General features: G+C 37.0%; 1 protein-coding gene across 22 annotated transcripts in view; it reads right to left on the bottom strand.

Moving 5' to 3' along the window:
- Positions 1 to 15947, bottom strand: part of CACNA1D (calcium voltage-gated channel subunit alpha1 D) — a 168727-nt gene that overhangs the window by 81429 nt on the left and 71351 nt on the right. For 16 of the 22 annotated variants that reach the window (XM_086846684.1, XM_086846699.1, XM_086846702.1 and 13 more), the window contains one exon: positions 7001 to 7104. In XM_086846684.1, the coding sequence (XP_086702810.1) occupies positions 7001 to 7104 (104 nt within the window). Of the gene's footprint in view, positions 1 to 7000; positions 7105 to 7583; positions 7688 to 15947 lie in introns of all 22 variants that reach the window. The other 6 variants (XM_086846698.1, XM_086846703.1, XM_086846691.1 and 3 more) reach the window with 1 other exon arrangement.

Below are 15947 nucleotides of genomic sequence, written 5' to 3' on the forward strand. Positions count from 1 at the left end.
TTGGTCAAGAAATAAGCAATTTGAAAAAGATGATGGAGGTGAGAAAAGGGAGATATGTTGGCTCTTTAAAGCTTCTGACAAAGACATCTAGAGAAAAAGATACTTGAATATTTAGATAAAGATACATAGACATTGGCTGATCTCCTGGAAGGAGGACTAAGGCAGCTGCTTGTGCAGCATTTCATGGCTGTGGAGTGGGAAGGGTGGGTCCAGGGCAGAAAAGAAAAGCTTTTGGCTCTGCAGGCAACAGGGACTGATATGGTCAGACTGGTGGCCTGAACTGGCCTCCCTGTCATCAACCCAGCACTCAGACCAGCAGCCTCTGAAGCTGACAGGCTCAAGAAACTGCATATTAATTGCACTAAGTGGACTTAAGCTCTGTAAATATTTGGTTTCACAAATGCCTGTGCCAAGAGCTAACTTTGAAACACATACTTCATTCGGGTTTGATAAAATGACCTGGATCTGATATTGGAAATTATTTTGGGCAGGGGGTGCTGCATCTGCAGTACAATAGAGACATCACTTGCAAAATAAAGCATTGGATGGAGACTAATTTACATAATCTCATTTACTTTTAGTAATAACTAACCTACTATATAAAAATCAGGGTTTATTTCTGTTGCCCAAAAATTCCTTGTCTCCTAGCAGAAAGATGATCTCATTTCTCAGGCACAACACCATCATCATCAATGGCTGTTGAGGCAGAAGCATATAAAATGCAGGGCTTGACTTCATGCTTCAATAGTCTGGGGTAATCATGTCAGATTTTTCTTTTTTCAGCAGAGTGAAATAACTCCTGCTGGTGTGCATCAGTTGGAAATGGCTTGATGCAACAAGGGGGAAGTGGCAGCAGGGAGTGCCTGCTGGGACTCAATTACATCTCCCTGGTTCTCACACCTTAAATTACAGGCAGGATCATTTGAACCAAAAATCCTAAGGCAATTTGTTGAAATGCTTTGGGTATACTCTTCCTTCTCTCTGTATATTCAGATATAAAAACTAGAGACACCTATACAGCCCTTGACTGGCTGAAACCTTTCCCATGCTAAGGGCCAGGGATATTTCATCAGGGGGCCTGTGCAGCACCACAAGAGTTGCTGAAACTCCTGTGCATCTCCAGGCATTGATGATATGCAACAAATGGGTGCTTTTGATAGCTAAGCATAAACCAGGACACAAATCCTTTGTTAGCCATATTCCTGCCCTTTTGTGTCACTGCAAATGCAGTGGGAAGGAGAGTGAATCTCCAGCAGTACAGAGCTCACTGCACACAGGGTCTGGTATGTAGAAAGTGTTAAGCTAAATCTATATGTAGAACTGCCATCCAGACATCCCAGACTCATTTATTCACAGAGAACAGTCACATAATAACAAAAATGTACTCACAGGAGTACAGTGTTGGCCACCAGACTTGCAGGAGAGGCTTCACACAGTGGTAACCATACCAACCAACAAATCAGCAGAATCAAGTCAGAGAACTAAAACTACTTCAAGTGTACAAGCTAAGCACAGACAGCAGCTCACAGCTGGGTGTAAAGTGTAACAGATGTGGAAAGACATAAAAAAGGCCAAGTAACATCACATCTTTAATTACAGGAGATTTGTATACATAATTTTCTCCCCTTCTTTTAGGGGAAAAAAATTCACAGGCTGAACACTAGAATTATTACTGTAGGACAAAACCAAAAAATCCCAGCAGGAATTTTCCTTGAGCAAGGAACACTGGGCTCTTGCTGGGGAAATGCAAACTGGTATTACCTACCCATGGCTATCTCTGTGCAGTTGGTTAGTAATTAACAAAATGTGCATTCAACAGCTCCAGCAGCAGTTCTGAGGAGCAAGGGCCTGTACAGCCTTACTGTGCCAGGGAGCCCAAGGGTGCTATGGGACCATCGGTAGGAACTGACAGATAGGGAACCATTTGATAGAGCAACAAAGCTGAGATCTGATATTTCAGACCATTGTTAATTAGATCTGAATATTAAGATGTGCCCCTTCTCAAGACCCATTTGGCTCAGGACACTCTGGACTTCTTGGAAGATGAAGGGGCAGTTCTGAGCACAAGACCAAACATTGCCATCCCTGACATTGGGATGTGCCCTCTCAGTGGAGTTTCTGAAGCTTCCATGGTTTGTTCCCTCCCAGGGGCTCACAGACAAGCACCCCATGGGACTAATCCCCAAAAAATCTCGGTGTGGTGAGTTCAGACAGGACTGAAATAAAATCAGTTCCCTCCAAGTTCTTATTCAAGAGTACAGAACTGTCCACACTGACTTTAGTGGTTTCTGTCTAAGGCAATCAATTATTTACTGCTGTATACAGCTGAAAGTATTTTCTGATTAATTATTGTTAGTATATTCAATTGAATGATCCAATATAACATTTCCTTGTTTTTTATTTATGTGAGTTTTTATTTTCACCAGGACACAGAAATTAAATGAGCTTGCTTCAGCTTATAATTTCCCGAGATCTACAGCTGGAGTCCCTCTCCTTGTTTTCAATGTAGATTCAGTTTATCCTCAGGAAGGACTTAGATTTTCAGCAATAATTTTTATTTTATATTTTTCACTAAGGCCTCCCTGGTGCTGTGAAAAGGAACACTGCCAAAAACGGTTAATTCTCCTTTTGCTGAAAGGCTATGGATGGCAGTTTACTGCCGTTTTCTATTTGGTGCATCATTATTCAAATGTCTTTTTTTATGATTTTTTCCATATATACTGCAGACAACAGTTCTTAGGTCTACAAGCTTATCTGCACCAAATGTTATATTTTATATGACATTAATTGACAGATATTGCTGGGAGACTGGGGTGGATGAATACACACCCTTAGCTTTTAGAATCACTATGTACAAACACTGCAAATAATAATACTAGCGGAAAGAAATTGAAAAAGCTAACATTCACTTAGTAACCTGCAAGATCACCTGTAGGAGGATATAAGGACATGTCAAAGCTTATGTTTTGGTATCCTTTGGTAAGGTAATAAATTGAACTTATAGATTTAAAAAAGTGTGTTTGAAATAAAGTGAATAAAGTGTGTTTTGTTCCCATAGCTACCCAAAGAAATACCAATGCCTTAGCAGAAAATGCCATCAGCAGAACCCATCTCCTAATGATAAGGACCATCTTCAGGAATAAATTATCATGCACCATTAAAAGCCATGCCTCTTGATAAATAAGTTTTGAAGTTTTATAATTTATTTCCTCTGTTCGTAGCAAACCAGTTTAATACATGCTGAATTACTGACATGCCTATTTTAACTTTTTTTTTTTTATTTCAACTTTCTACACTTTCAGTAGATGAGTATCTTCATCCTACCCTTTATTTGCAAACTTTCTATTAACCTTAACCTCATAATTTCTAACTTTCAATTTCAGCTCACTCTTTTGCACCAACAGCCATGATATGCTCTGGTCTTCTACACTGGAATATCTGGAGGCGACCTGTCCTGAGCTCCCAATTTCTATGCTTAGTGTTTCGTGCCTTCAAAGAATTCACTTTTAGAGTAATGCAAATATTCCTTGTGTCTAATGCAGAGTAAAAAGAGGTTTTTAGAGTTTTTGTAGAGTTTTTTGAAAAAGCTGAATTTACTCAAGCCTATGAATTCTCTCCATCCTTGTTATTCAAGAAAATTTCTTAGGAAAAAATCTCCACAGTCAGCTGCCGTGCAGAAATTACAATATGTACCACATGCAAATTCCATACACACATTATTTCTATTCATTTACACTACTGATATTAAAAATATTAACTGTATTTTTAAGAATGTCAGCTTCTGCAGGCAAGACTGACACGGATCACCAGGAAATACTCACCTTCAGAAAGAGCTAGATGGAAAACAAAAGATCTGCCAAATCATCATTCTCATCCATTTTATAGTATCTAAATACATCAAACATGCAGTGCACAAGAGGCATTACAGAAATACAAAGGGGCAGATGGTCACAGAAAAACAAAGGAGTGCAAAGAGAATAACTGAATATTTTAAAACAAAAAGCAGGTCAAAAACAGCAAACAGATTTAAATGTGCACGGCATAACCTGATATAAAGGAAGTAACACTTTCATACAGAAAAGGTATTAAGCATTCAGATTCCACTTTCAAAATCTGTATGCAAAGCCATGCTTTTCAAGTAAATTGGCATAATTTTTACTTTCTTGATATTTGACTGATTTAGTAAAATTTATCTGTAGATGTATCACAGACCAAGTTTTTGTGTTATGGTTTGAAGAGCACAAAACATAAGAGCCAATAACTTTTAAATAGAACCAAATAAAGTATGTGTTATATATTCAATACTTGGCTCAGAATGAAAAATACCTTTCTACTAAGAAAAACAAAAACATCCTTTGGATTTTACTAGTACATCAAATAGTATATCAAAATACTAGTAAATAAAAAAAAATCTGTAAAATTTAGACTAGACTAGTGGCTCTAAACAGAACATATGGGGAAAATTATTTATATACAACTGTCATATACTGATCAAAATAATTTAGAGCACCAGTATTCCACACTGGCCCTTGTTTTTCAGAGTTTCAAACAAGTATGCCAAGACATTCTCTTCACTTCTGTACCAAATATCAGTTTGCTATGCAATCATAGCATGTATCTTTTAGGAGTATCTCCTTCAACTTTCTCCTTGCACTTTCAATGTCAGTCTTTGGTGATATTTATACAGGATGTGTCTCAGCTCTCCAGTGACATTGTCTTCAGAAAGAAAACAAAAAATGGGAGTTTTGGGAAGGTTCTTTCATGTATTTAGGGCAAACATGGATTCAGACAATTCATCAGGCACCCTGAGCACTCAATTGACCCTGGCTGACACTGCAGCAGGAAAATAAATTTAGCAATTAATGGCTTGATGAATATAAGGAAAGTTCACATCCCACTTTTCACTGCCATTTCCATGCATTGAAAATCCAAGGAAAGCCAGCAAGGATTGTGAGGAGCATTGAAGATCTCTGGATCACACAAAACCTAGAAATAGGTGGTGATTTCTTGTCTGCCAAAAGGAACCCAAGGACAAGGGGATATCTCTTCCCGCTATTGGAATGGCAGCTAAAAAACTACTCCATATTCCAAAAAATATATGCATCATAATTTTGAAAACTTCACACAGTACTTTAACATATTAAATCAAATGTTAAGCTGATTTATGAGAGTATCTCTACATTTCCATGACTGCAGGAAAAGAAATTAACACATGCAACAAAACGCCAATTTTGGTGTCACTTTCCCTGTAAATTTTTTTTTTTTAAAGACAGAAAAATCTGAAACCTATAACAATTTGAGTCATGGAAGGAAAAACAGGAAAATTCATTATCTGTTACCAGACACCTTTACAGGACAGGAAGAAAACTAATTGGTGCTTGTGATGTTCTTAAGGGCCAGAGAAGGAACTGTGAGCCTAATCCTGTAATGACTTCAGTGGAAAGGGCAGTCACACAGCAACGTTAGGTAACAGCATCAAAAGAAGAAATAAATTACACTATAACTACACTCATTTATCTGTCCATCTTCTTATTTCATTTTCCAGTGTGGCTGAAACTTGGCCCTCAGTTTTGCAACAATTTTCACATTTGTCCTTGGATAAAACAAAGCTGATGTGACTGTATAAATCTTGGAATGACGAGATTAAATCTAAAAATCGGCAGTGTTGTTTCAGCACTACCATTTTTCTTTTAAACATCTGCTTTATAAAGCAAGTCTGACAGTAAGGTAAAACTATGCTTACCATGGTTTCCTGTGTGCAACAATAATCTATCACAGATAAATGACTAAATATTTTAAAAAGCACATTGTAAAACCATTCATCAAATAAAAGAGCTCTTGTAACGAAGTTACATCAACACCTGAAAATCTTATTTGCTTATCTGATTTCCAGGAATATAATAATGCCTTATTATTTCCTTCAGATAGAATGGATCCAGTGTGGCAAAACTATGAGCAGGGCTGCACTATCAGCATCCTGACAACCCCTACTGCACTGTCAGGCTGCTTTCCACACAAGGGAAGTTTTTCTGCTGGCTGACAAAGATGGCACAACTTGCCTGAGATTGCCAGAACAATATTGTTTGCTGTATAACTAAAACCTATATATATGCAGCCATAGTAATTGTCTTTCCAGCATTCAAATGGAAGTTGGAACTTTCATCTATTTATCCAAAAATATCTTTACCATAAACTGGAGCTTCCCATACTCAAGTGTGTTAGAAATCAGGAAATGGCAAAGGAAATAGGGCTGTAAATTCACATTAGGAGACTTTGTAAAAAGAAAATCTGGAAAACTCTTGCCACAAACTGCAGTTTTAAAGCACATTATACAGCTAGAACTGACATGGCTTTAGTTCTTGGCTGGTGCACAAACCAACAAAAAGCTATGACAAACCCCACCACTGACAGCTATATGAAATTGATATATTATTATTGATAAATGTATCAGTTCCTGGTGCAGGTTGTCACAGCAGTTCACAGCTCTACAACCCAGGAACCACTGAACACTGTGTTGGGGTAGTGCAGCCACACTCTCTGTGAGACAGGCCTTGAAGCACATATTAAAAAGATTTTGCTGTATTTTGAGCAAAATATGTGACTGGTAAGCATAAATAACATTCGAATTGCACTATGACTATCTGAAGAAAAGCAAAAGTTGGTCTTTCAGAAAAAGATACTTGTATATAACAACAGGGAAGAACATTTGTAAGGGTGCACCACCCATCTCTCTGCACAAAATCTTTTTCCCTGCAGGAATATTATAGAATAAGGAGATTAGTGCCTCACTGAGTGAATATTTTTGGCAAGCATGGTGAACGTGATGTCAAGACAGATACAGGCACTCAAATCACACAGTTCAGTCCAAAGAGCAAACACTGCTAGGATGACACAAGAATCTCAAGTGCATGCAAAAAAGCCATTGCTGAGAAGCTGGAGTAAATGCAGAGGCCATCTTACAATTAGCAGTAGCATACACAATGTTAACTCAACTGCTTACCCACTAAGTACACCAAGAACCAGGTTAAGTACGAAAAATGAGCCAAGGATGATAAGACTAACAAAATAGATCCATGGCCACTCACATCCTATTGCATCATTTACCTGTAAAACGCAAGGAAATAAGTTATGATTCAGTCATTCATTAAACAGCAGAGTCCTTTTTGCAGCTGCCAGATCACGTAGGTTCAACACAAAGTTTATGGCTTGTCCAGATCTTTAAAAAGTGAACGAACAATTGTTTAAATTTACTTACCCAAATTTTGATGTAGATGTGAGGCTTTAGAGGATTAACTGTAATAACATCTACTGAGTGCATGAGAAGTGTTAGTCTTATTTTATAACTTTGCCAAAAGGATATGAAGAATATGTGCTGATAGATCTAAACTCCGATTTTGGTATTTGTATGTTATTTATATGAGAGCTCCAGGAAAACTTTTTGTGCTATAGTTAGTGGAGGAAGCAATAGAGGTTTACTGAATTATGTCATCCCAACTGAAGTTTCACCTGTATGAGATAACCTGTGTGTTCATGGCAACTGAATTCAGGACTCTGCCTTCATGATGAAAAAGGTGTGTGCTTACCCGCTCAATACACCAAGAACAAGATTTAGTACGAAAAATGACCCAAAGATGACGAGACTGACAAAATACACCCATGGCAATTCAAATCCCATTGCATCATTCATCTGCAAGAAATAAGATGATCTTATAGAGTAGATCACTATATTAACAGCAATGAAGAGAAAGGAGAATTTGATCATTCAGGTTAGGTAACATTCTAGGCATTCCTTCAGAAATCAAAGAAGAACAAGGAGAGCAAGAAGGCACTGGCCACATCCACTTTGCATTTCCAACACAAACCCCAAGATGAAATGCTGAGCAAACCTAGCATTTGGATCAGAAATATTATCAAACAAATGGAGCATTGCAACAGTTCTGTTCTTAAATGCTGAGAACATGAGCTAAATTTAAATACCAATTAAGATGATGATCACAAAGCATATTGAAATATTAGGATTTTTAGTTCATGTATATCCTATTTACATGAATCATCATTTGAGAAAATAAACAGCAATGTGTATCTCAACAGTACAAGCAGTGCTACTTTTTGTAACATGGAATTACCACAGTTTTTCCTGAAATAAAGCAGACAAATGCAGTCAGACATTTTAAATCAATTTAAAAAAGAAATAAATGAGAATGAATCTGTGTAAAAAGCAAGAACACAATTTTAGGAAAATGAAAATTTGAAAATAAATTTTTGAAGCACAATGGAAAAATTCCAGGAAAACTTCTGAACATAAGTTATATCTAGATCAAAGTTGAATGAAATTTAAAAAGTTGTTGCTGATTTTATTTTTTTTTTTTTTGAAGTGAGGTTGCAGTCCCTGAGCTTTCAATACTCTCTTTATAGACCCACACAAGGTTTTCTATAAAGATATCTTCCACTTGCTATTCTTAGCCAGCTCAGCATACTATCCAGGGATGGAATTCTGAAATACACATGGAGATATAAAAATACCTAGTCAGAAAGAGATATTTGTTTTTGTGTGTAGGATTCAGGTGCAAAAAGAAATTTTGATAAGTCACAAAAATAATTCTGACGTGAAGCTTCTTGGAAATGGCTCTTCTCGAAGAGGAATTATTCTGGCTTTTGCACTGAATTCTTGTTAAGATGCTTTATAGTCACGAAAATTCAGCAGACAATAAAATTACATATGGTACTGTAGAACAAACTATTTGCAAATCTGTTTTCTCTTCTGTGAATGTCATTGTGTTTGTTGTATCTGAAATTCGTGATTAGGCTTTGAGCTCTATTGACAGTAAAGTTTGACACCTCTCCTTAACATCTCTTTTGGAATAAACCTACTAAACATGGGAACAAACATTTTTCAAAATTACTTCTTCTATTTTTTCCCCTGTCTTTTGATTAAATATCATAATCTCAGTTTCTGCAAGAGGGCCCTGTGGATGGTTAGACAGAAGCATTAATTCTTTGCAGGTTAAAGCCCAAAGGCACTTCTCTTCCATGGTGATCTGTGATAGCACCAGTTAATACTTCAAAGTAAAAAAACTTCCTAAGTAACCAAACCAGGTGAGTTTACACAGCACCTTTTAAAAGAGTCTATATATCATCTTTTAAAATGCTTTTTTAATTGAACTGAGTTACTGAAGATTAAGTTAAAGTTAATTTAAACTTAAAGTTCATACAAAAAAAAAAGAAAACTTGGAAATACATATTTGGTTTGGATTTTTTTCCCTCTTCCAATAAAACTGTATTTTGGAGAAGTTAAAATAAAAAAGGGTTATAGCCATTCAGCAAGATTGGGATCATTACCTTCAATTTCAGGAGATTCCAAGCTTTCATCGTTCAGTTCTGCAATATCCATATGGGAAAATCTTTCACAATGCTGCTATTATACCTACTTAGTCTCCTGGGCAGAGCTTTCAACAACCCTTGGCACATCAGGGGCTTCTGTTAAGAACGGGGGCTGTGAAGTTTTGGGTTTTATCACCCAGAACCGTTCTGTTAAAGTGAGTCCCCTGCATCTGAGAGGTTTTAGCAATGAAGCCCCAGAGTTAATGTGTTGAACATCCCATTGCCCAGACTGAATTTCTGCCTCATCCCAGTGGATGCTGCCCTTTGCGACTTCATTCAAGCATAGGCATCTGGCCTTATGCTTTAAGAATAATAGTTACTCAATTTTTTTTAAGTATACTCATTATTATTTTATTACTTTAGAAATTAGTTTGCTTCATAGACTTGACTCATACCATACAGGCCAAGTGTTTCTCTAGCAATAATTGATCAAGAAAACATTTTAATTAAATTTCAAATACATCTGAATGCATTTTGCATCTAACAACTATACAATTAGCAGACAGTTATTTCCAAGTCACTAGAGTTCAGAATGAAGACATAAATTCATCTGGTTTTGGTGCCAACATTTTTCTGCCACATATCATTTTGAAAAACCTGAGATTTTCAATTTTACTTGGAGCAGAACTCCAAAAACAGAGCTCTGGCAGTGACTGCAATAAAAGTCCATGCTCTGTTTTTGCTCATAAAGAGAGCATTTTCAGGCAGTCAGGCATTCTGCTAACTTAGTTACCCAGGAGCAAAGCTGAAATTCTCGTGGTCTGTCACAAAGGCTCTGTTAGTAGGAGCAGCTGTAATTTGCATTCACTTTTTAATGTGCAACATATAAAGAATATTTCTCATTTATGCAGCTGGATTTTAAGCCCAATGTTTTAGGCTAATCTATCTTAGACTAATCCTTCATGTAGCAAAAATTGGCAACTGCAGCTAACCAGTACTAGAAGAAATGCCTCACTTTGGGCAAATGCTGAGTTATTTCAAAAGCATTCCATAACTCAGGAACACCTGAACCTAGTAGAACACCTTGGAACTAATCTAAGATTGAATTCCTAAAAACTACTCAACAACTTTATCATTTAATTCTAGATACAATTAAACTCTAATCAAGTAATGCATTGTAATTTCTATTCATGAAGTAATATTTCAGATTGCATTAATACCAGAGATCAAAGTACAAAAATAAGTCCTTTCCTTTTGGAAAACTTTGCTGCTTATTTCATGCATGTCAAATGGCATTTTCCATAACTTCCATTTAAAGAAAGATTAAAGGAATTGATTTGCCTTCTGATTAAAAACTGAGACAGAGCCTGGTTAATATATGAGAACAGGAAAATCTCCATCCTCAAAACCAAGATATATTCGTTTGAAGGGATTAATGCTGTCTTCTCACCCAAAGTGCAGAATAAGGAGTTAAAGACACAAATTCCAGATGTGCTAAAGTAACACCAGGAATTCAAGGAGATCTCACATCTGAAATCCTCAGCAAATTGCCTGGCAAGAAACTTCTGCCCTATGGCTCAGGGATGGTTTGTGCCAAAGGAAGTGTTATATTTAATGGCTCCCAATGGACTTGTTCTGTCTTTTTGAGGCCATGAGGCTTTTAACTTTCAAAACACCTATGGCAAGGACACCACCAAGCACCATCCTTCTACCCCTTTCTCATTTTAAAGTTCTAGCCTTACTTTTTGAATGTCAGTTCTCCACAGTTTGTCCATCATATCAACCAGAGGGCAGATGAGATAATGGACAATATGAAGGACAAAGATTCTTCAAATCTTTTTATTCGCCCTAACAGTAGAGGTGCACTATACATTATTTATTTGGGTTACATGTAGGTGAGTCTTTAATCTTGAGGAATTATCTTGAGCTGATTGGACAAATTTGATACAGTCTGAAACTGCCTCCAGTGGCATTTGGATGAATTATCTTGTGAGTTGTGCTGTAGTTGGAGTCAACTATCATTACAACATGGCATAAGTGATCAGAGACCAAGACTGAAGTGAAACGGGAAAAAGTCAAGTTTACTGCAGATATAACCCTTATTATACAGCAGCAGATGGCAAACTTCAAGCTAAAACATCAATTAGAAACCATTAAAATCTCATTTATCCCTATCTGTGGTAATTGTGAGTAAAATCCTCATATGCAATTGCATGCAAATCAAGGTCTTCACTTTTCTGTACACCTGGTATTCTTTTATTGCAAATTGTAGTAAACTCAATTTGCAATCAATATAAGCTCTGCCTGGGGTTAATGATAAAACCTCTAATTCTGCATTTGTAACATTACAGACACAATGTGCTGATGCATGAACCTATTTTAATTTTCCACAGTGTTTCAAACCCTCTTAAATTTGTTGAATTTCTTAGCTTAGGTTTAAACTTTGCCTTCCTCTTTTCATAACATGCCAACAGACACATAACTGGGGAGTTAATTCAGTGCTATCAGTAATCTGCTTCATCATCTTAAAAATTGTTCAGACTGACCAACTTGGTCCCTTGACAGGTCTAAAAATTCTGCAGACATCAGTATCTGGCCCTGCATTCTTGGAAGGATGGAAGGGAGGTTCACAAAACCCCAGATCAGCCTATTTATTCTACTCAGTGAAGAGCACACCAGAGAGATTTTCAAAGCTGCCTGGCTTCAAAGGTTTTGTCCTGAGATATTCTCGGCTGAATTGGAGTTAACTTAAAGCTGACTTAAAACAGGCTGTGCTTTGAAGCACAGCACTGTCCAGGTTGGTTTATAAAAGCATGGAATTTTATATTCAGTGCTCTGGAGTCAAAGCACAGATTTCCCTGACATTGTCCTGGCTGGACAGACTCAGCTTTGTTGTGCTTCTGACACAGAATATGGAGATGCACTGGTGGGCTGTGCACTGAGAACACCCTCTCTTAAGCATTTCAGCTCAGCAGCACCTGGAAAAATGAGACTTCCATGGCTCAGGCATCAAGGTAGGCCTAAAGAGGAAGAAATTCCATTAAAAAGTGTAAAGTTGCCACAGGACCTACAGAGCCTCATAACTGCTTAATCACCTCTTAAATTTGGCCTCTGTCTTCTGCATGTGAACTGTACTGTGCAGCTGCATATCACATATAAGTGATCCTCTCAAATTAAACCTCAACTGCTTCAGCTTCATGAATTTGCTTTGATCAAGCTGAACAGACATAGTTTTCTTCCTTCTCTTGGTTTCATCCATTCTTTTGTCCATTAAAATTTTGGTATTCCCATAAAGCATTTACTCTTTAAAACAATATTGTTTGTAAATTTTTACTATGATTGTTTGGAAATGAGTTTAGATGCCAGGTCTTTCTTTTTCATTCAGCCACTGTACTGTATCTAATAGCATTTTAGCTAATTCCTGTTAGTGGCATTCCATTAATCAGCTTACTGTCTTTAACTGGGAGGAGGGGCTGGGCGGAAATCAAGTAATTGTTCCAAGGAAAGCCAAGATGTCAAACGTGACTGTTAAGAAATTGTTTTATATTTTTCAGATAATTATGCATCCCTGCTTAATCTGCAGAGCAGATGGACAGAAGCATAACAAAATGAAGAGCACTACCTCTACAAAACAGTAACCCAGAGAAGGTTTGCTGTTGAGCATCACCAGGTTTAACAAGAGCTGTATTCCAGATATAACAAAATCCAAGTGTTTGACTCTGTCATGAATAGCAGCATGTTAATTTCAGATTAATAATTTGTTAGTGTTTGTACCAATTTATCTGTACTGCTCAAACTAATTTCACAAAAATTTATAAAACCTATGCATAGATTTGGCCTGTTAAATCTAAGGGCTCAAAAATCTACTGAAATTAAGGAACGAATGAAATACAAAAATTGGATATGTTTAGTATTTCTCACATACTGGATACAAAAAAGTATATACAATGCATTTACTATTCAGATGATGTAAAATTGTTAACTTGGCTTATGTAGCACCAACAAGCAAAGCCTCAATACTCACAAGGATCTAAATTTATTTACTGAATTGTTATCCTGGGACAGACCAGGAACCAGGATTGCTATAAAATAATTGTGGCAAAGTTTTTGGAAGAAACTCTAGCTGATGGACTAGTGGAGTTCTTAGCACTACCCCAAGTTTAGCCTCTATTTCCAATCCAGCTTCAACTCAGGTTTATTTAAAATTTCTGGGGAGAAATAATAGGTTCTTCTTAGTATTTGCAATGATCTGTGACAAGAAATTAGTTCCACGCTTTGACTGCAGTACAGGTCAGCAGTCAGCTGAGGCTGAGATACCAGATATCTTGTCAAAGTCAATCAAGTTCACCTCATGGGAAAGATATTTCCCTGTGAGTTAGTTTAAAATCTTCCTCTGGTGGGGTCTTTGTGTTAAGATGCTAATTGGAAAAATAATTAAACTATAATCACATGTTATGAAATTATATATATCTCACATTCTTTTGGATCCTAATTCAAACTTTTAATCTGTACATTCCTTGGCTTGGTAGCTCTGTTTGCATGTCTGAATTATCATTCTCTTTTTTCTATTTCTGAAATTAAGTCCTGTCTCTTTGCAATCCAAAACTGGATGCTTTAGAGCTTTTAATAACAAGAGACTATAAAAAGGTAATTAGCCCAAATCATTATGTAAAAGACAGGGGAGTTAATCTTGATTTTTAACGTGAAACCAGATTCAAGTAATTTACACTCAAACAAAAAATTCTGCCTGAAATCTCTGGCTCTTTAGGGAGATTCATGCAGTATATTAATGCTGTCATCCAAAATTTCTATCACTCTTCCCCCAGCTGTACATCATGTGTTAACTTTCTGCCTGTGTAGTCATGGAAGGCTGGGAGCTCTGTGCATGCAGCACATGGATGCCTTTGGGGATGAGCTGACTTGTTTCACTCCAGAGCCTCCCTCAGATGACCTGAGTGGTGCTGAGCAATGCTAGCAGAACAGCACTAAGCTTTCCCTTCGGTACTTAAGGGGAAAAGGAAAAGGCAGGAATAAGTATTTTCGAAGATTTTTCAGGCATGTTTCCTCACAATTTTTAACACAGTTGAATATTTGCAATTTACTGATTTACAAATGGAAAAGACCTATGAAGCAATCTTTGCCTTCTCTCAGACAAAAGCTGAAATTCACTGCTGACCAGTATTGTTTAGATGCAGGGACTTGCCTTCCCTTTCTGTGGGTGGAGTGGGACTAACACAGCTTAAATCACCCTAAATAGTTGATTCCCACTAGCTTCTTAAATCATTAAACTCAAAGTTCTAGACTATTGTTGCTTATTTGACTCCTGGTCACATTTTTGTAAAGGTATTTTTAGGAGACTCCTTGTCAGCATTCTGATGACAGTTTTGATAATACTTCAAACATATTTCCCAGTTTTTTGTTTGTAGCCTATTAATACATTTTGTGCAGGGAGTTTTCTTGTGTGATATGTATTTGTAAAACATTTGCTTGTCTTTAGGAAAGACCTTTGGCTGTACATCAGCTGGTTTCAAGTACACTATATCTGAGTCTACCTTTAAACATCCTTGAACAGGAGAATTCTAAAAGGTGCCAGGAGTAGAGATTGAGCTCCTGACCTGATCTGACTGACATTGATGCAGTGGCTGTGCAGACACTTCAGCAAAAGTGCATGTAGACATGCACAAGAGTGCAGCACAGCCTGAACAGTCTGTGTTACAGAAATGATAGATTTTTCTCAGATGTTCTAAGATGTTTCAAGGAGTATATTGGAAAAGCTTAATTTCTTAAACAGGAGACAGGTTCCTAACTGCACCCTTTTTTGTTATAAAAGCAGAGGAACAACGAATATATGTTATTATCAAAAAAAGTAGAAACAGTTTTTAAAAGTTGACATATCAGTAAAAGGTATATTTTTAAAAAACCTGCCATCCCCTTTCCTTAAACCTTCTATGAATTTTAGGTATACTTTAGATTGCCTAGACATTTCAAGTAATGATCTCAGTATTTTGTACAAGAATCCTTCAGCAAATATCTTGTTAACATATCAGTAGGTGTGTTAATAGGCAAAACCATGTAAGACAGTGTGTCATTATTCAGCAATTTTAGCTCGAGTGCTTCAATCTCAGAAATCTCCAGATCAATCTGAACACTGTTAGACAGTTATTAGAGAACTGGAGAGCTTTAAAATTGAAGTTGGCAATGCAGCATCTAACCATAAAATTGACCTAGTCATTAAATTAAAATTCAGTAGCCACTAATACATTTGTCCCATCTTTGAAGGAACTATGCTGGCAACCCATCCCATGAAGTAATTGTTTCTCAAAGGCCCTGACCATCTCTCCTTCAAGCTAGAGTTGGATTATTCAAGTGTAGGAAGTCAAAATAACTTTACTACAGTGGCAAGAAGAATAAAATGTGATCATTTTGGTGCTCATGGGAAAACAGGGGGTTTTGCTGGCAAGTATTGCTGCTTGTTACCTGTGTTCCCAAGTATCAAATGAAGCAACTAAAATTAAAAAGCAATTCACAAAATGCGTGTTTGCCATTAATAGATTTCCAAGGCATGGGAAAAATCTGGAGCCAGATATGCAAATGGAGATTCAAGTTCTGCAGTTCCTCAGAGCTTG

The sequence above is a fragment of the Cyanistes caeruleus genome, chromosome 11 (genome assembly GCF_971803275.1).
Source record: "Cyanistes caeruleus chromosome 11, bCyaCae1.hap1.1, whole genome shotgun sequence".
NCBI lineage: Eukaryota > Metazoa > Chordata > Aves > Passeriformes > Paridae > Cyanistes > Cyanistes caeruleus.